The sequence below is a fragment of the Ursus maritimus genome, unplaced genomic scaffold (assembly GCF_017311325.1).
Source record: "Ursus maritimus isolate PB19 unplaced genomic scaffold, ASM1731132v1 scaffold_7, whole genome shotgun sequence".
Classification (NCBI taxonomy): domain Eukaryota; kingdom Metazoa; phylum Chordata; class Mammalia; order Carnivora; family Ursidae; genus Ursus; species Ursus maritimus.
Genome location: NW_024426885.1, coordinates 38,919,950 through 38,947,078, shown reverse-complemented (window position 1 = coordinate 38,947,078; position 27,129 = coordinate 38,919,950). Strand labels below are relative to the sequence as shown.

General features: G+C 41.7%; 1 protein-coding gene across 4 annotated transcripts in view; it reads left to right on the top strand.

Annotated features, from left to right (window-relative positions):
* Positions 1 to 27,129, top strand: part of WASHC2A (WASH complex subunit 2A) — a 51,332-nt gene that overhangs the window by 10,891 nt on the left and 13,312 nt on the right. For 3 of the 4 annotated variants that reach the window (XM_040624120.1, XM_040624119.1, XM_040624117.1), the window contains exons 7-22: positions 704 to 762; positions 1,965 to 2,012; positions 4,432 to 4,542; positions 5,084 to 5,171; positions 5,703 to 5,774; positions 6,504 to 6,622; positions 7,084 to 7,141; positions 8,361 to 8,420; positions 8,812 to 9,003; positions 11,170 to 11,297; positions 12,792 to 12,878; positions 15,645 to 15,746; positions 17,674 to 17,805; positions 20,300 to 20,463; positions 23,512 to 23,614; positions 25,689 to 25,844. In XM_040624120.1, coding sequence (XP_040480054.1) covers positions 704 to 762; positions 1,965 to 2,012; positions 4,432 to 4,542; positions 5,084 to 5,171; positions 5,703 to 5,774; positions 6,504 to 6,622; positions 7,084 to 7,141; positions 8,361 to 8,420; positions 8,812 to 9,003; positions 11,170 to 11,297; positions 12,792 to 12,878; positions 15,645 to 15,746; positions 17,674 to 17,805; positions 20,300 to 20,463; positions 23,512 to 23,614; positions 25,689 to 25,844 — 1,679 coding nt within the window. The remainder of the gene's footprint in view (positions 1 to 703; positions 763 to 1,964; positions 2,013 to 4,431; positions 4,543 to 5,083; positions 5,172 to 5,702; positions 5,775 to 6,503; positions 6,623 to 7,083; positions 7,142 to 8,360; positions 8,421 to 8,811; positions 9,004 to 11,169; positions 11,298 to 12,791; positions 12,879 to 15,644; positions 15,747 to 17,673; positions 17,806 to 20,299; positions 20,464 to 23,511; positions 23,615 to 25,688; positions 25,845 to 27,129) is intronic. The other variant, XM_040624118.1, reaches the window with a different exon arrangement.

Here is a 27,129-nt window from a genome sequence, read left to right as displayed (position 1 = left end):
TCAGACTTTACCTTAATGTTATCAGAACAGTACAAAGAACTCTTCTATACCCTTCACTCAGGTTTACCAGTTGTTAACTTTCCATCACATTTGTTTGATTTTTCTCTCTCTATACATAACATTTTTTTCTGAATCTATTTGAGAGCGGCAGACATCTTGCCCTGTTACTCCAGAATATTTCTGTGTATGTTTTCTAAGACCAAGGACAGTCTCAAATGTAGCTACAGTATATTATCGAAGTCAGGAAATTTTCCTGGACATAATTCTGTTAGCTCATCCTCAGTCATATTTCAGATTTTGCCAGTTACCCCAGTTACGTTCTTTACAGGCTCTTTTCCCCTTTGGTCTAGGCTCCAGTTCGGGATCACTCACTGCATTTAGTTGTCAAATCTCTGGTCTTCTTTTAGTCTGATATAATTTCTCAGCCTTTGCTTTTTACAGCTCTGACATTTTTGAAGAGTACAGGCCAGTTTTTCCCCTTGGTAATTAACTTTTTTTGTAGTTAGTAAGTATCTTGTGGGGAGATCCTTTAAGGCTATGTAAATGTTTTATTCCTCACCACTTTTAGTTCCAGTTAATGTGGATAGATACTTTTATCAAAATCTCTGTGATGTTGATGTACGGTGGTTTGTGATTTTGAGAAGGAACTAAGGATGTTTTATGACGAATATTGGTGATAATGCTTTATCTTTCTTCTAACCAGAGGGGTCCGTAGGCAGCGATCGTGGCAGTATTGCAGACAGTGAAGAGAATGAAGAAGAGGTAAGGGCTTGTTTGGTGTCTCCAGGTCATGGAGGGTGGGAACCTTAGGGAGTATTTAGCAGGCTAAATAAATATTTGTGAATTAGCAATCTCTTTTCACAAATTTTTTAACAGTGATAGTAGCCATAGTCTGAGGTTTTTTCCCCTGGGATTGAGTTTCCTTTTTGTCTTGTGTACAAAAGGAAAACTGCTTTAATCCCTGTACCGTTCCCCTCCCCGCCACCTCCCCACCAAGTCCTCTTCTTACCAATGTATTTCGGGGCGGGGGGCAGCTTAGATATTTTGGTAGAATCTGCCTGCAATGCAGTCTTTGAGTACATTCTATCTTGGAATAATTTTAGGGAAAAAGTCCATATTTAAAACTTTTTTATACTATAAAACCCAGACCAGAAGAATGCTTGAAGCATTCACTTACATTTTCACTTTGCTGCTGGCTCTGGTATCTTCATACCTACACAGCGTGATCTGACTCCCTGCTCCAGGCTTTGGGGTCTGGGGACCTTGATCGTTGTTGTATCTGGGGTTGTTCCTTGAGACAGAATGTTTGTTACTGATATGTGAAGGATGGTTCTTGAGTGTGGATTCCTAAAAGGAGACAATGTTGTATGTATGCTCCTCTCTTCTCCTCCTCCCCTCTTTCCACAGTCCGCCTCCCTTGCCCTCCTTCCGCTGGCCCTCCAAACAAAGCACCTAACAGCAGGAAATAAGCTTTTCCTAAATAATCTCGCTGTAACTGATGATCATTAGCTGAATCCTGTGCTTTTAGCATTCGATGCAACTCTTCACTTAATTGCTGGTAGGAAACACTGATGTTCCCGCTCTCGGGCCTGATGTAGTAGTTATCTTAGAGGGAATATAGAGAGTGGAGTCTGAAATGTAAAATGACACAAACCAACTTGTGATAATTTAATTAAATTGCAACTGTTACTTTAAATTCAAAGGTTAGCAATGATAGTGCAGATAGGTATGAGCACATTATTAGAGATGTTGAAATTAACCGCAAAAATTACTTGTTAGCCTGAGCAATTCTTGGTGATACTGCCAGCTATCCACTTTATGTGCACCTTGACACTCCAGGTAACCAGTAAGCAGTACAAAGAGACTGAGTATAGACGTGCCCCAGAGACTTAGACCTGAAATCATTTCTGTGCTTGTGAGTAAATCCTGTATTAACAACAAAGCCTTTTTTTTTTCCCTTAAAGGAGTCAGATGAAGATTTTGCTAATCATAGTGACAATGATCAAAACCAGGTGAGTCTCATGTACTAAAGTGACTTTGCTTTAAAATTTTAACTGAAGCATAGCATATATACTAAATATATGCTGAGATTACTTTTGAGGAGAGCTGGATGGGGGGATGGGTGAAATGGGTGAAGGGGATTGTACGAGTAACATATAGAGTTGTTGAATCACTATTTTGTACACCTGAACTAATATAACACTATGTGTTAATTATATTGGAATTAAAACAATAAAAAATTAAATAAAAAATTACTTAGAATGACTTCTGGGAAAGTAAGGATTTATTCCTTATTTTTACAGGCAATTTTCCATCAAGCATTTCATGTTTTCAAGTTAACTACTGCCTTGTGGTTTGTTTTTTTTTGTTTTGTTTTGCTTTATATTTTATCCTCGTTTTTCTTAGAAAACAAAGAAGTGAAAAACAAAATTGGGAAACAGAGCCTCTAAAAGAAGGCCCAGTTATTCAAGCTGAACTATTTCACATGAATCCCCCTCCCCTATTTTAAAATTTGAAACAATGTAGCAGTAAGGTTAAGGAACACTCAAAAGGTACAAATCTAATCCTACTGTCTTAGCACTGCAGTCTTAATTTTTATATGCCTTTCTAAGGATGTAGTCTTTTCCTGATATGCATAGTATATTTTCTGCTCTTTTATGTTTACATATTTAAGTATTTTCTTAAATTTTGAATCATTCGTAATTTGCTTTGTGAACTCTGTATTTTAAGCATGGTAATACATGGTTATGTTAACATATTTAAGTATTTTCTTAAATTTTGAATCATTCGTAATTTGCTTTGTGAACTCTGTATTTTAAGCATGGTAATTTTAAGCTACTTTCGTAGCTTCTAAATTTATATGGGAATTAGTTTATTTCCAGGATTTTATTTTTGAGATAATGCTTCATTTAGTATTCCCATACACAAAAATCCTTTGTTTATGTGAACTGTTTCCTTAGGAATGAGATGGTGTAGAATTAGAGTAAAGGCTCTTGATATTATTGTCTCATTACAGATCATGCATAATGATTTTCCTATAATCTCATCCCTGGGATTATGATTTTTGCTACCATAATATACATACAGTGATATACTGAGATAGTCCCAATTTAAAAAAAATTTTTTTTTAATTTTTAAAAATTTTTATTATGCTATGTTAGTCACCATACAGTACATCCTTAGTCTTTGATGTAATGTTCCATGATTCATTGTTTGCGTATAACACCCAGTGCTCCATGCAATATGTACCCTCCTTAAAACCCATCACTGGCCTACCCCAATCCCCCACCTCCCTCCCCCCTGAAGCCCTCAGTTTGTTTCCCAGGGTTGATAGTCTCTCGTGGTTCATTCCCCCTTCTGTTTACCCCCCCTTCATTCTTCCCTTCCTTCTACCGATCTCCCTACTATTTCTTATGTTCCATAAATGAGTGAAACCGTATAATTGTCTTTTCTCTGCTTGACTTATTTCACTTAGCATAATCTCCTCCAGTCCCGTCCATGTTGAGATAGTCCCAATTTGCATTTCAGTTTCCTAACTGGGAAACTTTTTTCACAAAAATTTTCAACTACCAAATAAAGGATTTCATACTTTTTGGTTGATACTTTTATTTTCCCGGTTGTATTCACAGAGGTGATTTAATAATCGGTCTTTAGAGGATATTTATTTCTGTGAACTTACTATTAAGATTGATAAAGTCAGACTTTAAAATAATACAATACAGTGATTAAAAGCATTGGCCTAACCATTTATTTGTATTGTTAAAGATAGACTGGTTTTGTGTGGCCCAGCGAGCCTCAGGGTTGTAAGGATTAAAGTAACTTATAAAGTGCTTTTAGCATAGTACCTCGCACAGTTTATACAAATGATACCTACCAGTGGCTGCTTTTATAAAAATTAGAACTTCACAGATAAAGCTTAGTTTGAGCCCTCCAGTCCTCATTATCCCACACATTAACTGGTGTGATCTGGGAGTGTAAGTGCTTTTCTTTGCTTTTTCAAATATATCCGTGTCCCTAGAAATGGGGTGGGTGTTTGGGTGGGGGGCAGGGTATCATGCTCAGTTTCTCATTCAACATTTGTTCCACTTGATGCCTTGGATGCCTCTGCAGTTCTTACAGCTTATTCCTTTTAATTACTAGTATTCTTCTCGAGATGAGACAATGCTTATTTAGTTTATCATTTTTCCAGTGATGGATGTCTTACATATTTCAGTGTTTATTATTCTGCGTATAGTATTTGCACTGAAAATAAATCTTGTATGTTCTTTGTTCTAGCACATTTATTGCTTTGGGACTTTCGCTGCTTTCACCATCATCATCCCCCTTGTTTGACAGGCTGTCACCGTTTTGCCTATAGGCTAAGTGGCAGTATCTCTTTTTCAGCTTGATGACCTTATCTCCTAGTTCTAATCTCAAGGTTTATACTCTTAGCACATTGCGCAAATGAGTGATGAAGAAGAGGATGATGATGGCTGTGACATTTTCGCTGACTCTGAGAAGGAGGAGGAAGATATTGAGGACATTGAAGAAAATACTAGACCTGTAAGAAAGACTACAGTTAATGCTCTTGACAAGGTTTTAGAAATGGCGCTGAGGACTCATTACTTTTATTGTCATTTATGTTTGTAACTGTCTCATTCTGCGTTATATTGGTACATTTATACTTTTGAAAGTAATGGTTGAGCATCACTAGTTGCCTCACAAGGACCACTTTCTCTTCCAACTGTTACAGTTTTACAAGTTAGATCATTCAAGTCTATTCAGTTCCAGAGTTTTAAGACCCTAATACTCCTTTCCTTTTCCCACCCTCAGTTCCTCATGGTACTTTTCTTATCTGGCTCTTCCAGGATTAAAGTAAAGTATTTAAACAAAATAAGCAAATACGGAGCATCTCCCTATGAAGGGAGTCGTGTTTCTCAAGTGATTTGTATAGGGTGCATATGTTTAAATTCATTTAGTTAAATTTTTAATCAGTTCAATCCCTTTGCCTTTGTTTACATAATTTTGTTAGGTACCAAAAGTAAACTGTACTAGTTTGTGGGTTCCCCAAAAAAGTAAAACTTTTGATCTTTTCTGCCTGTAGAAAAAAAGTAGACCTACGTCGTTTGCCGATGAGCTGGCGGCTCGAATCAAAGGGGAGGCCACAAGCCAGGTGGAAGAGGAGCGAACAAGTATGTCATTGAGATGAGTTTACGGGGTTGGGGGGGAAGTGCAGGACCCTCTGCTGGGCTTCACTGGGAGCATGTTTTCCTGTTTAATTTTACTGAGGCATGAGAGGCCTGTTCTTTTTTTGGTTTATTGACTCTTTGATAACTGAACATTGTGGGACCCCCAAGAAAAAGCACATGTACACATCTGTATAACATTTTATATGCAGTTTCAGGGGATTAATAGATACCCCAGACAATCACAGGCCCCAGATTAGAAATCTCTCAATTAGTATTTACTCTTTATATTTTGACTAAACACAAATGTATTACATCGTATATTCTAGTGACTGAACAGGATGGAATGATGTCAGAATAATTCTTTCAGCTTCAGTGAGGTACTGACTGAAGTCCTAAGGTAGAGTTGAGACGCAGAGTTGAATGTCTTGCTCTTAGCTTCGGAGCCACAAGGGTGACAGACATAAGTGTAAAAAGTTAGTCTATAAATACTAAGGGTAGACTGTGTATGGTTAAAACTGTGAAATACTCTTCAAGCCTTGTCCCCAGGAGAAGCAAAACCTCGGAAGACATTGAAGGAAAAGAAGGAAAGGAAAACTCCCTCAGATGGTAAGCCTTTCCCCTCAATTCTGTTATGTTAGGAGGTCCTCGATTCAGGAATATCATTTTCGTAATTCATAGAATTCCACTTTAAATGCCGACAAACGGGGTCTGTCTCTATTCTCATTTCCAAAACATTTAAAAGTATGCTTTGGGATGCTGGGAGGAGAGTTGGGTGTGCAGCCACAATGCTGTAAGGATTTGAATTAAAAAGTTTTATAGCGATCGTTAACTGTCCTTCTAGAATTTTCCTGGAGGAATAGAAACTAGGGATCTCTAGCATTTCTTTTCTATAAAGAATATATCAGAGCCTTTCATATTTAACAGTAACATCCATTACATTCCTCCTTGTGACTGTGTCAGTCTGCAGATCTTTGTTCAATCTGCCCTTCCTTCTCCCAGATTCTTGGCGGGATAGGTCTTAAAGGCAATTGAATCAGGTACTTGCTTCCAGAGAAACAAGTCTAGATGAAAGGGATCGCCTACAGAATTCACCTTGCTTCAGACATTTACAGAGTTAAGGGTGGGAACCCAGAGAGCCTTTTAAGGGGTTCGTTGGACGGTTAAATGACTTTTGTGTGAAATTCCTCAGCCTGCTGGCCCTGAAGTACTCCTGTTACATATGGTTAGATAACTCCATGCCAGTCTTGGAGATGTTGTTAAAGGCTAACCCTGGAAGTTTGAGTTCCAAACCCATCTTTAACTCTCCCTCCAAAACATTCCCTTTCTGCTTGTTAGATGAAGAGGACAACTTATTTGCACCCCCCAAGCTGACTGATGAAGATTTCTCCCCATTTGGCTCTCGAGGGGGCCTGTTCAGTGGAGGGAAGGGACTTTTCGATGATGACGATGAGGAGGTGAGTCCGTGGTAATGAGTGAAGCTCTCCCTAGTTGTGTCATGCGTCCACAATTAGTAGGGAAAAAATGGCTTCTTAGATTGCAGGTTGCTTCTGCTTTCTCATAGTTTGGGAGATTTTGAACTAAGAATCACAAAGTGAGAAAATACTGTATCCTGATGCCCTTTGTTAGGTGGAGAGTGGATGTGAGAGTGTTTATAGTGAATAATTTACTTGATCAGGTGGTCGTTCCTTGCCTTGTCTGTTTTTTTCTTCCATGTTTGTATTTAATTCCTGGATAGACCTAAACTATTTAAGGGTCTGATTTTGCCATAGTTTTCACTTTGGAACTAAATTTCTGGCAGAACAGTAAATATGTATCTTTAAACTTTACAAGGTACTTTTCTTTAGAAATTCTCAAATGCAGCTACATTTTCCTTTGCTTTTTTGAAATTTCGTGTCCTGTACTTTATCGCAACCAGGGTGACCTCTTCACAGAAGCCCCTCAGGATCGGGAAGCTCAACCCTCTGTTAGTGCCGGTAAGCTTGGATTGAGGCTGACTCTTCTTATTCGTGAACAGAATTCCAAAAACTGTTAATTTCTCAGTAGGACATGGGACCCCTGAAGTTATTTCCAAGCCTTGCTTCTTTGTTAGGCAGAAAGCGGTTTTGCTTGCCTTGGTTTAGTTAAGAGCAGCTCATTTTCACTAATTCATGTCTTGGAAAAGACAAAAGTACCATCTGTAAACCCACATCAGAGTTTTGTCTCTTTTTTAAAATTTTAAAAATTTTTTATTTTTTTTAAAACACTTTAAAATTTAAATTCAATTAACATATAATACGTTATTGATTTCAGAGGTACAGGCCTATGATTCATCAGTCTTATATAATACCCACTGCTCGTTATATCACATGCCCTCCTTTGTCTCTTTCTTAATAGAGAATTCATAAAAAGTCAAACAGGAAAAGCACTCTGTAGCAGTGTTGAGGATGTTTTAATTTAATCATGTTTGATTCAAAAAAGCACTTCCAGAGTTGTGCACATAAATTGGAGGTCAGTAATTCCATTGTCTGGTGTACATCAGAATCATCTGTGGTGCACACATGAAAAAGAAAAAAAAAAACTTGACAAATTTTATTCCGTTAGGTATGTGGTAGTTCTTGGGATTTGGGAATGAGTTAATTGAAGTGAGCAGTCTCCTTGGGCCGCCAGTCATCAGATTTTGGACTCGCTGTGATGCTGGCTGGCTGGATGTCCTGCCGTTCCTGCTCTCTACTTTCTGGCATCAGTGGATGCTAGTTTCCCTCCTTAACTGTTACTGTCTTGATTTTTGTTGTTGTTGATATTTCACATTTTTTGCTGTTCTCTTCTACCTGCTGGTTCTCCAGTTGGAATGCACAGAGCCCTAACTGTTACCGAGCCCTGCTTGCTCTGCCTCTGCCTTCTCTTCTGTGCTTGACCCCTTCCTTGGCCTCTCCAGCCCACCCCAGTGCTTGTTTGACCATACTCAAGGTGATCGTCCGTGGGAATCACAGCTTAGATTATATTAGTACCATGAAAAAAGTACGGCAGGTAGAAAGAAGACTGAGCTATAAGGCTAAGGAGTTTTAAAATGGTTGTTTTAGGAAAAAGTAGTTTTAAAAGGTCTCCAATTAGCGATGTATTGTGTTGTACACTCTTACTGTTTCAGTAAGGTGCATTTAACAAGAAAAGTCATCTTTTCTGAAGTGGTTATTTTTTTTTCTTTCTCATTTTTAGTGTCTTCATCCTCCAAACCTGGAAAGAAAATCCCAGCAGGAGCTGTTTCTGTATTTTTAGGTATCATGACTTAGGGTTTGTTTTTTAAAAACCAAACAAGTACTGTTTTGTAATTCTTTAAAATTGTCCTCTAAGTGCCGGCTGAAGAGTAGGAGGAGCTTCAGAGGGAAACAAGTAGCCTACAGGAAGAGCTCATTCATTGGTGTTAGCTCATATTCTTTTAGAAGTCAGTGGCCTTGGACTTCCTTGTGTTTTAGTGACCAGGTGATTGGCATCGTGGGATGTTCTGTAGCAATAAAGGATGGGGATTATTTGGTCCTGTTAATGTGTTTTGTGGATGAACTGAAAATGTTCTTGGTGGGTGGTCCTTTTTTTTTTTTCCTCTCTGTAAAGTCGGGAGACCCACCCACATTGGCTCACAACTGTGGCTGTCCTGTCCCTCCACCCACAGGGGACACTGATGTGTTTGGTGCCACCTCTGTTCCATCACTGAAGGAGCCCCAGAAGCCCAAGGAGCCCCAGAAGCCTGAGCAGCCCACTCCAGGGAAAAGCCCGTACCCTCCAGCACCTGCTGGCCTCTTTGATGATGATGATGACGACGATGACTTTTTTGCGGCATCCTGCAGCAAGCCTTCCAAAACAGGTACCTCTTCCAGCCTCTTTTTCCGGGAATTGAGCCAGGGAGAGAATGTTGACCTGAAAAGGACATGGAGCTTGTCAGGTTCTCTGTGTCTTCCAGTGACAGGATCCCTCCTCAAGCATTCCTATTATAGAGTGTCATCTTGGCTTCCGTAGTCATGGGGCCTTGGGGGCTCTGTTTTCTGAACCAATCTTTCCTGCTTTGGAAACTAATTACTAGGATTATCTGCCCTATGGAGAGCTAAAATCTGTTCCCCTGTAATACCTGCTGAAGATTTCTGGTTGTGACGTTTCTGGAGTTACAGAGGAAATTTTAATAACACTTCCTTCTGGCAGCTCTTAGTAAATTGTGTGAGCAGAATGCCACGTGTTAGCTGTTCAGTTCCCAGCTTCTCTTCTCTGTGCCAGAAAGCCCACATAACCTTGACCTTTCTTATATAGCAGGGTTTTCAGCCCCTTGCCTTTCTTCTCCCCTCAAATTTAAGCCCACACGTTCATGAAGTCACCCTTCTTAATTAGTCGTTTATGTGCAGATGACTGTCCTGGGACTCTTGTCAGAATGCAGATTCACATTCAGGGGGTGTGGGGTGGGACCTGTGATTCTTTTTTTTTTTTTTTTTTTTAAGATTTTATTTATTTACTCAACAGAGATAGAGACAGCCAGCGAGAGAGGGAACACAAGCAGGGGGAGTGGGAGAGGAAGAAGCAGGCTCATAGCAGAGGAGCCCGATGTGGGGCTCGATCCCACAACGCCGGGATCACGCCCTGAGCCGAAGGCAGACTCTTAACCGCTGTGCCACCCAGGCGCCCCAAGGGACCTGTGATTCTGCATTTCTAACAGGCTCCCTGGGGGGCAGAGATTGCTGGTCTGGCCACTAAGTGTTGGCGGCTTTCTGGAAAAGAAGGATAGACTACTAGGTGCACACAGTTTCCAGCAACATGAGAAGAGGACTCCTTCTTCTAAAGACTAGATGGACCAGGATTCAGTGAGAAACACATTCTCTGGACTTAGCTCCTTTTCCAGTGGTAAATGTGAGAAGTAAGGATAGAAGCAGAAACCTGAGAGAATTCATCACCTAGTTATTTTAGAAAGCGTGCAAATGGATGCATGAAACACTCAGATCTAGGCCGACTAAAATGACAGTGCATAAAGGTGGTTGTGCGTCTCTTGGCCTGGAAGGACTCTCACCTAGTGGATATTGGTGGGAACTGATTTAGAATCACAAATAAGTTGGCAGCTGCTGCTCTCCTGGGTCATTCCCAAGTCAGTGTCCTCATTTCAGTGACACACACCCCATTCCGCACAGCAGGGCTCGTGGTAGTGAAAGGCTGGAAACTGCCCTGGTACTGACCAGTAGGGTCAATCATGGTCTCTTGTTCAGTGGAATTTGGTGAAGTGTAACAAAAGATGAAGTCTGTGTACGTTGACATATGAAAGATTCTGTAGGTACATTAAGTGAAAAACATAAATCATAAGAAATATTATTAGAGTTATCATTTATCGCCTTATTTGTGCATTACCAAAATGAGTGCGTCAGTATAATCTTTGGGGGAATTAGATGTGCGTTTTAAACTGTTCCCGATGGCTCTCTTGTTTGGGTGGGCAGGTGAGGTTATGGGGGAGATTTCAATATTTGCTTTTCTGTGTCTTTGTAGTTTGACTTTCAATTTTTATTTATTTATTTCTTATTTTAAAAAAAGATTTTATTTTTAAGTAATCTCCACACCCAACATGGAGCTTGAACTCACAACTCCGAGATCAAGAGCCACATGCTCTACTGCTGACCCAGCGAGGCGCCCCAGTAGTTTGACTTTTTAAAAGGGGGAGCCAATCCCCACTTCTCAGATTCCTAGGGTGGTTTCTTCTTAAATGATCTTTCTTTCTTTAGGTCTCTATTTACCTTTGATGCCAGTCCAAGCGAGTCTAAGCTTAGGACTCTGCTGCTTGGATGAATGTGTGAGCCAGGTGGTTAAACCACTGGTCCTGTGTTTCATTTGAGCTGCTCTTGTGTTCTTTGAAAAATTCCAACTTGATTCTGTTTCATAACTAATCAAAAAATAATATTCTTTTTCTATTTATTCCTTGGGAGGGAAGAATTTTTAATCTATGAATTTAGTGGTGGGAGTTTTGACTTGAGTATAATTTCCTGCTGTGGTATCTCTTCTAAAGACAAAGTTAAATCCACTGCCAATATCTTTGATGATGAGGAAGGAGATCTGTTCAAAGAAAAATCAGCTGCTTTGCGAGAAGCCACTGTGAATCGGACAGATGAAAATAAAGCAAAGGCAGAGAAGAAGGTGAGCAGGAAGGAAACTTAATTTGTTAAGCCTCGTTAAGTGTTGATTTGGGGCATCTTGTCAGTTTGTCTGGAATCCAGAGGGAAGTGGTGTTTCTTTTCAGGTGTACAGTGAAGAACTTTAATCGTACAGCAAGGTGAAAAGAATGCAGCGAACACCCAAATACCTACCACCTAGATTGAGCAGTTGTTGGACTTCGCCATGCTCAGTGTTTTTTTTACCTGCATCGATGATCTGTTCTTGAACCAGTTATCATGTTAAGTGGTACAAAGGAATGTTTTTCCAATTCTCTCATTTCTTCTACGTTAGCTAACATTTTTCCAAACAGAACTGAAGAGCTTGCTTTCCCCTTTCTTTCCTGCTTTTTAAGTTAGCACTATAGGATTATGGGTTCTCTGTTCAACCTATTATAAACCATTAGCATCATTGTTCTTGTTTGTTTGTTTTAAATGAAGCTGTATTTGGCCAGCAGGATGCATCCCCATCAGCCTCTAAGCTCTTGCGGCTGCTGTCCTTTTCCTTGGTATCCTGCATAGCTTGAACTGTCCTCTTACTTTCTCTCTCTTTTTTTTAAGTTTATTTGTTTGTTTATTTGGAGATTATTTATCTCACAGAGAGAGCGTGTACACACATGTGCACGAGGGGGTGGAGCAGAGGGAGAGAGAGAATCTGAAGCGGACTCCCCCTAAGCATGGAGCCCGACACAGGGCTCGATCCCAGGACCCTGAGATCATGACCTGAGCCTAAATCAAGACTCGGATGCTTAACTGACTGAGCCAGTCAGGCACCCCTGTTTATTTATTTAGTAATCTCTGTGCTCGCTTCGGCAGCATATATACTAAAATTTATTTAGTAATCTCTGTACCCAGTGTGGGGCTCGAACTCATGACCCTGAGATCAAGAGTTGCATGCTCTTCGAGTTGAGCTAGCCAAGTGCCCTGATCATCCTCTTTCTGAAGCACCTCTGTGTGTCCTTTCTATGAAACCCTGACCTTCCCACTGCCGACCACCTGTGTCCCACCATTGAGAACCTGGCAGGCCCCTAGGGCTGGCTCGCCTTCCTCTGCTGGCTCTAACTGTGCACGTCCCATTTGTGTTCTGAATACCCTGATCCACCAGTGTGCCCTCTGGCTTAACTTGTTTTTCTCTTCTCAGGCGGTTCCCTCTGCCCGGAGTGTCCTTGCTTGTACCATCTCCTGTGTCCAGGCTTTTTGTCTGTCCTGAGAAATTTACTTTATCGAGGAACTGTTTCTTTCTCCTTTCTTAACTTATACCAGTTTTTAAATTCTTTCTCATGATTCTTCTTTTGCATTAATTCTTTGTACACGTTTAAGGTCCGCGGCATCTTTATTTCCCTGGCACATGGCCTGCTGCCTTAATCCTAGCGGAGACTCAGTCTGTTTTCCAAATGAATGTTTGAATAAACCCTCATTTCCAGTTATCTTGGTTGTTAACCCTCAGTTTTTTGTTTTTGTTTTTTGTTTTCCAACAAAGGTTACCGTTCCATCCAGCAAAAATCCCAAGCTCTTGCCAGAAACAAAGACTCAAAAAGGTTTATTTTCAGATGAAGATGACTCTGAGGTACGGAATTCTGTTTCTGAGTTCTGGGAACTCGTCCTTGGATATGATAAAATATTTCTAAATCAGGATTTTTCAGTAGAGGTGTAAGACCTTCTATAAAATGCTTTCTTTGAAATTAATGTTTTGAGAACACATGGTGTTTAGAAAGCAGTATGTGTAGTAATACTTTTCACTGTTGGGTTTGAATCCAGTGCATCTCCTGGGAGAAAAATGCTGTCTTCAGGATGCTCAAATTTAAGGCTCTTTGTTGATCCACAATGCAGTGAGGTGCTTGTACCAGAACAGAAATCAACACACTGTTTCCTTTCTCAGTCTCACTGAATAATGGGCTTAGTGCCATATGGTATGTATCCTGGCATAACCTTGTATCTTCTGACCAGTAATGGTTTGTGTTCCGGGAGTGCTTGTAGACAACCTCGATCCTTGAGGGTTCCTGTCTGGAAGCATCTTTCTAGGGGAATAACACCCCTCTCAGAAGTGTCACTGCTCTGACTCCACAGGCTGAGGTCCCTTCGGAACCGATTTCAGGCTGGGCCTTTAGGGGGTCAGAGACCTGTCTGAGAATGTAATGGGCAGTCATAAATCCCCTTCACAGAAAAATATAGGGACATGGCAGAAATTTACATGTAATTTCAAGAAATTGTGAACTCTGGATTAAGCTTTTTTGGTTACTTTGCACTAACAGCCAGGATGGACGTACAACTCTTTGGAAGTGGAGTGACTGCCATTGATGTAAATAAAACCCGTGAGGCTTATATTTCATTGACGGCCAGTGTACAGAAGATAGGAATTAACCAAACTCCAGTTAAGCCAAACTCCCGACACATGAGCACGGCATGGTGGGGCCTCGCACTCTGGTCTCATCCTGCGCTCTCAGCTTCCGCATCCTCAAGCACACCTCCACTGACTCGTGCCTTCTGGGAGAGCTCTTCCCAGAGTCTGGATGCCTTGCTTCCTTACTTTCTTCAGTTTTTTTGAGGCTTCTCCTGACGATTCTTTGCATGCTTGCAAGCCTGCTAGCACTCGCCACACTGCACTCCTTGCCTTCTCTTCTGCTTGGTTGTTCTCCACGATATGTGTTGCCATGTGACATTTCATGTGTGCTTGTTCATTATCTCAGTCCCGACTAGAATAAGCTCCGTGAGGGCAGGACGTTTGTTTCCTCCTCGTACCTCTAACATTTAGGCCAATGCTTGGCACTTGATAAGCCAATGGTATTTGTCGACTACATGAAAAAACCAAATGTGAGCAATTTCAGTGACTTAAAAGGTGTTCCAGTTCCTTATTACTGTGAAATAAATCACTCCCGAACTTAGTGGCTTCAAACACCAGTAAGTTTTATTATCTCGTATGGTTCTAGAACTGGACTGGGTTCAGCCAGGCACTTGTCAGTTAGGGTCTCTCATGTGGTTCTCGTCTGAAGGTGGCTGGGCTGAGAATCTTCTCACTCCTATGGCTGGTAGCTGGGAGGAAAGACTCAAACAGCTGGGGCTCCAGGGGCACCCCTCTCTATCTCTATGTGGTCTCCTAGCGTGGCAACTGCAGGGAACATGGGTTCTTACGTGGTGGCACGGGGCTTCAGCGTGATATTCCCCAGAGAACTGTGCAGAGGCTATATTGCTTTTTGTAACCTAGCTTCGGAAGTCAGCATGGTCAGGGTAGTCATAGAGGCTCGCCAAGATTCCAGGGCAGGGATGCAAACTCTATTTTTTCATGGTAGGAGTGTATAAGAATCTGCAGGCAGGTTTCACAGTCACCACCAAAGGTTTTGTCCTGTGGCATTGTCCTAGATTGTTTTTATTGGATACTTTGGGGTGCTTAGGCAAGGAAAAGTGAAACGAAGAAATCTTTCCGTAAGTGAAATCTTGCCAATCTGTAAAAAATGCAGGAGAGGCATGGGAGCCTGTAGCTCCCCCCAGGTGGCCTCTTTACCTCAACAGACCTGTGGGACTCCACGGGGTCCAGGTGAATCTGCTGGGTTGAGAAGAGTGCTTCTCAGTTAATGAATTCATTAGGTCTGTGTTTGAGAGTAGGCGTTGATGCCATAATAAAAAGAAATTATCTGGAGAGGTCTCAGGAACTGTGTTCTTGTCCTACTTAATTGTCTGGCCCTTGGCTGTTGATGTTTCTGTCCTAAGGGAATAGGTGTCCTATTTTATGTTTCTAGTTCATGTAGCTCCGTTTGCATCATAGGCAGACACTGTTGCATTTCGAAAGTTTCTTCAGAGTCTACTAGATCTTTTGCAACCTCTCTTAGCTGTAGTTCAGGTAGAATATGAAACATTGTGAAATAAAATCCGAATTCGTATTTATTTGGAAGAAATAGTATCATACGTTTATAAGGGGAGAGAAGGGTGTTGGTAAATAAAACAGAGTCACAGATGCAGTAATTTGGGAATCTGGCCTCTGCTTCCATTATTGAATCTGTTTAATTGTTCCGATTCTTTGGACAAAAAAAGGAAGTCACCGTTACTTTTTTAGCATGATAAGAGATCGATTGGAACATGTCGTCCATGTGGGAGTTTACAAACCTCAGAGTTCCAGGGAGGCCACTGGAGTTCCACGTGGGCCTCTTCCTTCTCACACGCGGGGGGTTGTGGGACACCCACTGGGCAAACTGACACGTGTTCTCAGCCAGCTTCCCTCTCACAGGGAGACCTAGACTCACGCAGCCATCATGCTATGGTCTTCAGTGTTTTAGATTTAACTGACTCTTTAGAAGCTGATCTGTCTTGTTCACCAGGAACTTTAATCTTGATCCAACAGGATTTGTTTTCTTCTCAAAATGTGAGTAAGGCAAAGGATGCATCTCCCCTGCCTGGCAAACTCGCCACGTCGGTCTCGCTTTTTGATGATGAAGACGAAGAGGTAAACGGCGTTATTGCAGTGCAAGATAAATAAGTGTTTGCTGAGTAGAAAACCATTGCCGATGTCGCTTTAGAGTCGGAAGCTCATACAGTAGAACAAGGTGGTAGAGAGGCCGTCGAACTATCTGAGGCTCATGTAACAAAAAAATTTTTTTGTCTCTGACTCCTTCCTTGACTCCTAGCTGTACAGTGGGCAGGACGTGAGATGATTATTATTTTTAAAGATTTTATGTATCTGAGAGAAAGAGTGTGCGCATATGCACAAGTTGTGGGGGGGAAGGGGCAGAGGGAGAGGGAGAAGCAGACTCCCCGCTGAGTAGGGAGCCCGCCGTGGGGCTCGGTTCCAGGACCCCGGGATCATGACCTGAGCTGAGGACAGACGCTTAACTGACTGAGCCACCCAGGTGCTCCATGGACATTGGATTCTTGACCCAGCTCTTAGGGAAGGCTTTTTAGATATCATTCTTAAAATCTGCCTTTAAGAAATACTTTTCAGAGGATGGATCTTTGTTATACCTAATGACCTATGAGAATGTCTTGGATAAAGCACAAATAGAGGGGAGAAGACAGCTATGTCCTCACCTTGTTTTTCTTCCCTACCCTGGATAAGAGAGCAAAGTGGGGGAAGGAAATAAGAGGGAAGACAAACGAAACCTTCCCTCTTACGCAGTACTGTGCAGTGGCCAAGCTCATGGGTGTTGGCACCAGGCCCCTGCATTCACCTGCTAATCAGGGACCTTGGGCAAGTAACTTCCCAAATCTTACATGGCTTAATATGTGGAGTCATTGTGGTGGCTGAAACAACTCATGTACAGCTCTTGGTACTATACCTGGCACATAGTAAGTGCTTAGGAAATGTTCACTGTTGTCATGAGAAGCTCCATCGGGTGCCAGTTTATTTTTCTCATGGCCTTTCCTACCTTCCCACACTCTGCTTAAAGGCTCCCTTGATCAAATCTTTACATTTCAGGACTATTCACCTGCTGTAGTGTATTGTTAAGAGTGTTTTTCTGTCTGACTTGGGTTCAGGCCCTCTGATGATTTTATTTCCATTACCTTAATGAAAATACTTTAATAGATACTTTTGGAATGTTTGACAATACAAAAATCGACAAATGCTATTGAACCTATGAGAATCAGCTCTTTAGTAGGCCAGTGATTTTATTTAGTAAACTATTTCTTTTTCTTTTTTTTTTTTTTTAAATATTTTAATTATTTATGTGACAGAGAGACAGTCAGCGAGAGAGGGAACACAGCAGGGGAGTGGGAGAGGAAGAAGCAGGCTCCCAGCGGAGGAGCCCGATGTGGGACTCGATCCCGGAACACCGGGATCACGCCCTGAGCCGAAGGCAGACGCTTAACAACTGAGCCACCCAGGCGCCCCTAGTAAACTATTTCTTATGTTTGTATCATCTCTTTAAAATTAACCAGAAACACAAGCCATGCCTTCTCTGGGTCCCAGGTGTGTGTCTTTTGTAGGTGAGAGATTGGAGAAAGCTCCCAGTTTCTCTCTGTTAATTCATGGCTCTGCTTTCTAATTCATAGAAAGGTGTGCAAGTTGTTGGCTGTCACACGGGCTGGACTGCTCTCACTGATGAGCATGGAGAGGCCACCCGCAGCAGGCCTGAGTGGGGCCAGGTTTCCTCCTATTTCTGTGACCTTGTCCTCCTCCTGCTCCCTCCTGAGTGTTTTGCGTTTGAATTCCATGTGGTCTGTTTCCCTTCTGTCGATGGAGAATACAGTTAGAGAAGATTATAGACCGTTTTAGGGTTATATGTAAGAGAGAAGTGGGATTTACTGGCATTCCCTTAAGGTGTTATATATATTCTGTACTTGACTTATTCTCTAACAAGTTGAATGGAAGATTGTCCTGTTTTTTGTTTTATGTGTATGAAGTTGTCATACTCTTCTGCCATTTGTTTTTCCAGGATAATCTTTTTGGGGCAACAGCTGCTAAGAAGCAGTCATCATCACTTTTAACTCAGAGCCAAGAAAAAGCAAAACCGACTGAGCCCTCCAGAAAAAAAGCATCTGCCTTGTTGTTCAGCAGTGATGAGGAGGTGGGTTGAAAGTTTCTCCTGGAGAAGAGCAGGAGGTTGTTTGATGGAATTTAAGAGTTACGGCTATCCTAAACATTTTTCTTCTAACCTGTTTTATATGCAGTGAAGTTAGTCACCAAAGACCATGTTCACAAAACTGTCTCTTTTTTTTCTTGAAGAAAAATATTTAGTATAGTATATTAACTTAAAGATTAATGTTTTCAGAACAGTTGAGAATAAAATAAATATGCCCCTCAAATTATAATATATGCCAATTCAAATGAGTTAGGACTATTTTATATTGTTAAATGATCATTATGTTTCATTAATCAAGAACTGTAGCCAGACATGGTAGGAATATCCTATGCAAGTTTAACTCCTTTTTTGTGAGTCTTAACAATATTTTTATCTGCTCTCTAGATACAAATTAGCAAAGCCAGTAGTGAATATGGTTTAGCTGCTGATTTAGGTGTATAGAAAAAGACCTTAAATATAATATTACAAACCCTGAGCATTAAAAATCTTCCTGCATTACAATAATTGCTTTTCTTTATTTTAACACTGAGGCAAGTTATGAGGGTATGATGTGGATGGAGAAATTATAGGCATATTAATGTTTTTTTATTAGAAGCAACTTATAACGATACAACATAATTTGCTTTTTCTACTCAAACATACAAATTTATGATGGATTTTCCACTTTTTTTCTTTTTAGTATTGCTAGTGGTTGTTCTCCCTGTAGTAATGGCCAACTATCTGTTGAATTTTTCCTACATAGTATTATAGTGGTTCAGGGAAAATAAAAATACAATTGACTTTTGAAGAATGTGGGGATTAGGGTTACTGACCTCCTCTGAAGTTGAAAATTGACATAAAACTTTGGTCTCTCCAAAAACTTAACTACTAATAGCCTGCTGTTGACCAGAAGCCTTACTGATGATATAAATCGTTGGTTAACACATATTTTATATGTTATATGTACACATGTATTATGCACTGTATTCCTACAATAAAGCAAGCTAGAGAAAAGACAATGTTGGGACGCCTGGGTGGCTCAGTTGGTTAAGCATGTGCCTTCAGCTCAAGTCATGATCCCAGGGTCCTGGGATCAAATCCCGCATCGGGCTCCTTGCTCAGTAGGGACCGTGCCTTCTCCCTCTGCCCGCTGTTCCCCCTGCTTGTGTGCTCTCTCTGACAAATAAATAAATAAAATCTTTAAAAAAAAAAAAAGTTGAGATCATAAGGAAGGGAAAATACATTTACAGTACTATACATATATTTATTGAAAAAAATCCACATGCAGTTCAAATCCATGTTGTTCAAGGGTCAATCGTATTAGCTAAAGCTGGGAACAACAGTACTTGCTGAGTAAAGATAACCAGGATTCTAGAAGAGTGGCTCTCAACCTTGGCTACCCATTGGAATTACCTGGAGAACTTTAAAAGAGTACTTTTACTTAATTCCACTACTGTAGATTCTAAATTAAGTGGTTTGGTATATGGCCTGTCACTGGAATTTTCTAAAGCTCTCTTGGCAGAGCCTCACTACACTAGAGGAACACTTCTCAAACCATGACATGTCAAGAAATCGCCTGGGCATCCTGTTATGAATGTAGGGTCTAATTTAGAAAGTCTGAGCTGGAACCAGAATTCTGTATAACATATGCTGCTGCTTGTGGACCCCACTTTGCTTTGCGAAACTCTATAGAGAACAAAGGACCACTTAAGGAAGTGTTCGAGAGTTCCTGTGTTTGAAGAGCATAGCCAGGTGGGATTCCCTTAATGCTTTCTAAAGGTCAGATTCAGACTTCTGTGGTGTAAGGGTCATTAGCAGCTTTTTTTTTTTTTTTTAAGATTTTATTTATTTATTTGACAGAGAGAGCAAGCAAGCACAAGCAGGGGGAGTGGCAGAGGCAGAGGGAGAAGCAGGCTCCCTGCTCAGCAGGCAGCCCAACACAGGGCTAGATTCCAGGACCCTGGGATCATGACCCGAGCCCAAAGGCAGATGCTTAACCAGCTGAGCCACCCAGACACCCCACTAGCAGCTTTCATTGTGTCTTGTTTAGATGTGCATTGCATGAGCTTTTCATATATATTTTTTTCATATATTTTTTATATTTTGCCTGCTTTAGGATCTTTAAAGTATCATTTTCCTCCAAAGTTGAGTGTTCTTGATTTTTTAAACATTCCTCTTTTTTCTCATCCCCCTCTAATACATAAGTTTGAATCTCCTAAGGCAGACAGTTTCCGCTCTCCTAACCCAGAACAGAACCACAGAGGGGAGAAGCATAATATGGTGATGGAGGAAGGCATATGGTCTGTGAGGTCATAGAACCCAGCTGTCTAAATTTGAGTTCAAAGAGAAGTCCCAGACATGAACTTCCTTCAAGAGTGATGCACTTAGTTTAATACTTAGTTTAAATGCAATTTAGTTTAATGAATATAAGTTTCATTTTACTTCCAGGTTCCTTAGTCTGAATTGCCCCAGGATTTTAATATATATTTTCTGTTTTAAGGACCAGTGGAATATTACCGATTCACAGACGAACTCAGCATCTGACAACAGGTCAAAACTTAGGAATTCTGGCACCACTCAGGAGCAGGAGGCCAAGGCTGTGAAGAAGACCAGCCTCTTTGAGGAGGATGATGAAGACGATCTGTTCGCTGTTGCTAAGGACAGGTGAGATAGTCATTGTCAGAAAGCATTGAACCAGTGTCTGTGGTAATAAGTAAAGGTATTTGATTCACAAGATGTCAGTGTCTTGGGGTGATGGTGATATTCATTACTTAGTAGTCATACAAGGGAGAACATCTTTGATTTTCACTTGTAAGATATTTTTCCCCCTCAAAATGACTTAATTTCACTCGTAGGTAGATGCTCAAGAGAAATAAAAATGTGTCCACCCAAAAGCTTGTATGTGAATGTTTGTCGTAGCATTATCCATAGTAGCCGAAAAGTGGAAACAAGCCAAACATGCTATCAACCGATGACAGGATAAAGAGAGTGTGTTCTGTCCATACAGTGGACTCTTAACTCAGCAATAGGAAGGAATAAAATATTGATACAGGTTCCAGCATGGGTGAACCTTAAATACTGGGTTAATTGAAGGAAACCAGTTACAGAGGACTACATGTGTGGTTCCATTTATATATATTATTATATACAGATTCCAGAACAGATTGATCTATAGAAACAGGAAGTAAATTAGTGTTTGCCTGGGGTTGAGAGGCAAGGAGAGTTGGGAGTGACTGTTAACAGGCATGGGGTTTCATTCTGTGTTGATGGAAATATCGTGAAGTCGGATTGTGGTGATAGGTACACGACTCTATAGTAAAGACCAGTGAATTGCATATGATTTTGTAAAAGCATAAATTTTATGGTATGTAAATTAGATCTCAAAACCGTTCTAAAAAAAGAATGAAGTGCTGTGACTCTGACCAAGTTGTGCAGTACTGCCTCATGAGCAGGGCGCTCACACGTCCTGGCTTGCCTGTTATTCCAGCATGACTATTATTATTATTTTTTTTTTTTAAAGATTTTATTTATTTATGTGACAGAGAGACAGCCAGCGAGAGAGGGAACACAGCAGGGGAGCAGGAGAGGAAGAAGCAGGCTCCCAGCAGAGGAGTCTGATGTGGGGCTCGATCCCAGAACTCCAGGATCACGCCCTGAGCCGAAGGCAGACGCTTAACCGCTGTGCCACCCAGGCGCCCCCCAGCATGACTATTATTAATTTCCCTGTCACTCTCAGAAATGTCCTGGTTTAGACCATAGGCTCTGGTTGTCTTCATGTTTGCTGATGTCTGTACCTTTCAAATAAATCAAAATATGTAACCTGTTATTTATAATGACAGTTCACTGAGCGGCATGTTTTTCTTCTGAGGACAGAGCTCCATGGGAGGCCCACATTTAACCAGTAGCTGCCGAGTGTGGGGAGTGAGGGCCCAGGTTAAGGACTCTGTTGCTTTCTGTGGTAGCTCTCTGCGGAGAGCTAACTCATTTTCTTACCTTCAGAATCTGTCATCACCTGTTCTTTGTGGGTTGGTTTGGTGTTTTGTTTTGTTTTAGAAATTACTTGTTCAGAAGATCATGCATGAGATACTCTCCTGGCGTAGCTGCTTTAATGAGGTTTCTGGTCTTCTTTAGGCATCCGATATAGTTGTAAATATTCTGTGATCACTCATCACCTCGTAGTCAAATATTTGGTTATAATTCGTGTAAATTTTTATTGGCATATATCTGTAAAGGCATATTAGATACCACTGTACTGTGGTGTTTTGCTTTTATAAGTTCTTCAAGGTATAATCTTAATGTTTAACCATTCTTTAGTGTGTATGTCTACTTAAGTACATTTGGTTAGTTGTGTTCCCTGGTCTGTGATTCTTAGGTGGTTTTTTGCTTTTTTAAGAGATAGGTAGAAGTCAGTATTTAACTAATGAATAAATTACATAGGTTGTGTCTTGCTAGTAATTAAACTTACGAAGAAGATTATGATACGTACACTTGTGTATGTATGAATTATGTTCTGAAGTACGTAGATCTATATGGTGAACAGTTCACTGAAATGACATGTTAGTATCATCTTTACTTAGCCAAAATTGAATTGAAGTTTTCGTTACCTTGGTAATTCTGTAGTGTGCTAGTTGGATGGCTCCTTATCACATAGTAAAAACTGGAACCTGACCTTTCAGTTGTTAGAACGCTTTCTGTTCTGGATTCCCCACGTCTAGTGCTAAGCCTCCGTGTGACTCTCCACTTTCATATTCCTGTCCCTTACAAATCCTGATCAGTATTTGTTCTGGCAGATGTTTATTGGCCACCTTCTCTAGGGGACAGGGCAGAATCCTAGGTGAGGAGGTGGTTGAAGACAGGCTAGAGAAAGGTGGTGAAGAGAGCTGTGACTGAAAGGGCCCAGTATATTCTCTCTCTCTCTCTCTCTTTTAGAAAATATTTTAACTTCACGCTGCTTTTTTTTTTTTTTTAAAGATTTTATTTATTTATTTGACAGAGATACAGACAGCTAGCGAGAGAGGGAACACAAGCAGGGGGAGTGGGAAAGGAAGAAGCAGGCTCATAGCGGAGGAGCCTGATGTGGGGCTCGATCCCATAATGCCGGGATCACGCCCTGAGCCGAAGGCAGACGCTTAACCGCTGTGCCACCCAGGCACCCCGCTTTTTTGTTTTTAAGTAGGCTCCACGCCCAACATGGGACTTGAACTCATGACCCTGGGATCAAGAGTTGCATGCTCCACCGACTTAGCTAGCCAGGCGCCCCCCCAGTATATTCTTTATTGAAAACAAATGCTAGAGATCCCTAGTTTCTGTACTTCTCGAGAATTCTAGAAAGCTAACAGGTGCTATAAAATCTAATAATTCAAATCTTTACAGCATTTTTACTCTAAATCCACCTCTCCTCCCAGCATCCCAGAACATGCTTTTAAATACTTTGCAAAGCTAACAGCTAGTGCACCTACAGTGAGTCAGAGGGACAAGATGAGGAGGCCTCCAAACTCTTTTACATATGGCTGAGAGACAGAGGCTGATGATTTGCTAGACACAAATTGCACCTACTTCAAAGGTTTTTCTGGTTTCCTTTTAACTATGTAAGGTCAGCAGATGGCTTGGGTGTTTTGGTAGTAGGTGGGTTCCTTTAAGCATGGCCTAGAGGGAATGTTGTATTTTGTAATCACATTTGCCTTTAATTTGACCTTTTGTTTGATTGTGTAGCCAAAAGAAGACCCAGAGAGTGTCACTCCTCTTTGAAGACGATGCTGATAGTGGAAGCTCTCTCTTTGGCTCTCCTCCTGCGTCTGTTCCTCCTACAACAACGGTATTAACTTCCTAGGTCCAGGAAATATCCTTGAGGTGATGTTACATGAATAGTGATACTTCCCTGAATCAGCTCCTAAAACCTGACCTTGGAGGCTGAGTCTAATGGAAAAACCCATTTGCTAATTCTAGAAAGAGATCTTCTAGTGGTATTTTACAGGTGAAGCACAAAGCAAAGTGTGGAGGAAAGGGTTCCTCCATGTCACGCAACCCATTTAGCATCAGGGGTTAGGTCTCTGGAGTCTCAGGGGGGAGCGCTGTTGCAGTTCTGGTGGGGGTCGTCAGGCTCAGCGATAGCCGCATGGAATCGTGCTAACGTTAGACCAGGCTAGTAAGGGACATGTTATTCCTTTTAGGAGCACGTTTCAAGTACTAACACTTTAGTCCTGATTTATGTCAATAGCCAGTCTGTAAAAGGGAAGGAAATTCTGGCACATGCTACCACGTGGATGGACCTTGAGGACTTCACATTGAGTGAAATGAGGCAGTCAGAAAAAGACAAATAGTATGTGATTCCACTTACACGAGGTACCTGGAGGAGTCAACTTCGTAGAAACTGAAAGTTGAATCGTGGTTGCTAGGGGCTTGGGAGAGGGGGAAATGGGGAGTCTTTTAATGAGTACAGAGTTTCAGTTTTGCAAGGTGGAAAAATGCTGGAGATTGGTTGCATAACAACGTGAACATCCTTAACACCACTGAACTATATACATGGTTAAGATGGTAAATTTTATGTTTTTTACCATAGTTAAATTTTTTAAAAAAATTAAAGGATGTAATAAAAAGTCCATCAGTGACTACCTGGTGTAAATGATTCCAGTGATTACACCTAAGTGATGTCACCACCACCATCACCTAAGCTAAAAAATCTAGCCAATCTTGATGATAGTTATATCAAAAAGGAGTATTAAAGAATGAAAGGAAGGTGGGATTATGATAATAGTTGTCCAGGGAACCCAGACATCCTGGAATCCCGCTCTGCCCTGTCATTATCCCTCCCCAGCTGCTTCCCTTAGTGGGTATATGTGAGTTTGTACATAGAACAAAGCGAGGCCAAGCAGTATTTTACTGCCAGCTGGCAATTGCTGACAGCCCCCAAGGGGAATGTCAAACTTTTTAGGCTAGACCCCATGGAGACCTCCTTCTTCTGACCTGGGTTAGCCTAAAAGGCCAAGAATCAAGCCAACTCACAGCCTGCTGTCAGGCCTTCAGCTCCAACTTCAGGCCTTGCAAATTTGGCGTGCAATAGAGGCAAGAAGACATGCAAGACAGAGAAGAAGGGATGAGCCCCTGGGACTCCTCCCCTGTGGGAGCAGCCAGCATGGCAGCTCTGCACCCATGCCTGCTGTGGAAGGCCCTCCTCCTCCCGTCATGGTGGTGTGTCACCAAGTCCCCGATACCTGCCCAGGTGCGGGACAGGAGAGAAATAGCTGGAGAGGAGCCTGGAACTTTGTCTTCTAGAGGCTGATCCTTGGTTCTTCCATACCTCCTAAATACTTTTTGCTTTAAATTTATTTTAAGTCATACAGTAATATATGGATGCCTTCTTTAAAAAGGTTTAGAAAGTGCATGGAGAATACAAAGTCCTTACACTCCTTCCAGAGGAATCATTGGTAACCGTGCGTTGTCAGCTCTTTCAGGCCTGCTTCCACGTGCCCCGTGTTTGTTTTCTTTTATTTAAACGAGATTATGTGGCACATTTTTATGCATCTTTTTTCTCATCCTGCAGCATGTTTTTCATTTCCATAAGCTTCAGCTTATTCTTCATCGCCTCTCTCGGTATTCCCTGTAACTGTACCAGGACACGTGTGGCTTACTTTGCCTTAGATGGAGTAACCGTTACTGTTTCTTGCTAGTTTATTAGGGATGTTTCTTCCCCTCCCTTTAGCCTTGACCGTTGAGATAATTTTTTATCTCACTTCTCTGCGAATGCTCCTTCCTTTCATCTGCTCTCCTTGCTCTCTCTACCACCACGTTTCGCTAACTCGAGAACCGTGGTTTCGCCTTGTTCTGTATGTTGTCGTGCTAGTCAAGCACACTTCTGTTTTTAAGGATGTCCTCTGCTCTTCCTTTGGTAGAAAAAAGAGCCTGTCTCTGAGGTACCACCTTTGCTGTTCAGCGATGAAGAAGACAAGGAGGCACCATTTGGAGTGAAACCTGTGGATAAGAAGGTTGAGGGTGCCAAAGAATCGTCAGAATTGGGGAGCACTCCTGTGGTTGAGGAGTCAGAAAAGGTAGACTTTTTTCTGCATGTCTACTCTGATACATTTGTTTCTTGTGTCTTGTAAAACACAGACACACATACACACACACATACATAGACACGGACGCACACACCCTTACCTTTCTCTACCACAGAAAATAAATGGCTAATTTGTTGTAAATTTTGAAAACTCTGGAAAGCGTGAAGAAGAGAATCCGATGCCACGATTCAGGGACTCTTCACCGTTGTTCTTGCTGATCAGTCTCTCTTCTGGGCATCAGTGCACACGGTGCCGTGCATTTCTCCCATTTTACCCTTTCTTTGTCATCTTGTGTCCGGGTCTGTTTCGCCTTTCTCTCACTAGGGTGTTCTCCCACATCTTATTTTTCATTTTGGTTTCCTCTCTGCATGTCTGCTCTTTCTGACGTGTTCCTTTTGTAGCGGTTCTGCTCCCCCTGATTCTCTTCTTTTTTTTTTTTTTAAAGATTTTATTTATTTATTCGACAGAGATAGAGACAGCCAGCGAGAGAGGGAACACAAGTAGGGGGAGTGGGAGAGGAAGAAGCAGGCTCATAGCGGAGGAGCCTGATGTGGGGCTCGATCCCATAACGCCGGGATCACGCCCTGAGCCGAAGGCAGACGCTTAACCGCTGTGCCACCCAGGCGCCCCCCCCCCAATTCTCTTCTGCTTCCACCTGTACTTGAACTAAAATGACTGTTTTAAGATCTTAATTTCCTGTTCTTTTACATTTAGTTGGTGTTGGCTGTTGATTAGAGAGTAGAGTAAAATTTCTCTGTCTTCTAAAACTTTTGCTGTTTTCTCCTGGGTGGCCTGTCATCTGCAGGAGCCTGTAGACAAGGCTGCTGGCTGCACCGACCTGGGGGTCGGTGATGGCCTTCGGTGTCTGTATACCTTTTCTTTTTCTTTTTTTTTAAGATTATTTATTGGGGCACCTGGGTGGCTCATTTGTTAAGCGTCTGCCTTCGGATCAGGTCATGATCCCCGGGTCCCGGGATCTAGCCCCACGTCAGGCTCCCTGCTCAGCGGGAGGCCTGCTTCTCCCTCTCCCACTCCCCCTGCTTGTGTTCCCTCTCTTGCTGTCTCTCTTTCTGTCAAATAAATAAATAAAATCTTTAAAAAAGTGCTTTAAGATTATTTATTTGAAAGAGAGAGACAGAGAGTGAGCGGCAGAGGGAGAGGGAGAGGCAGACTCCCTGCTGAGCAGGGAACACGATGCGGGGCTAGATCCCGGAACCCTGGGGACCATGACCTGAGCCGAAGGCAGATGCTTAACGACTGAGCCACCCAGGCGCCC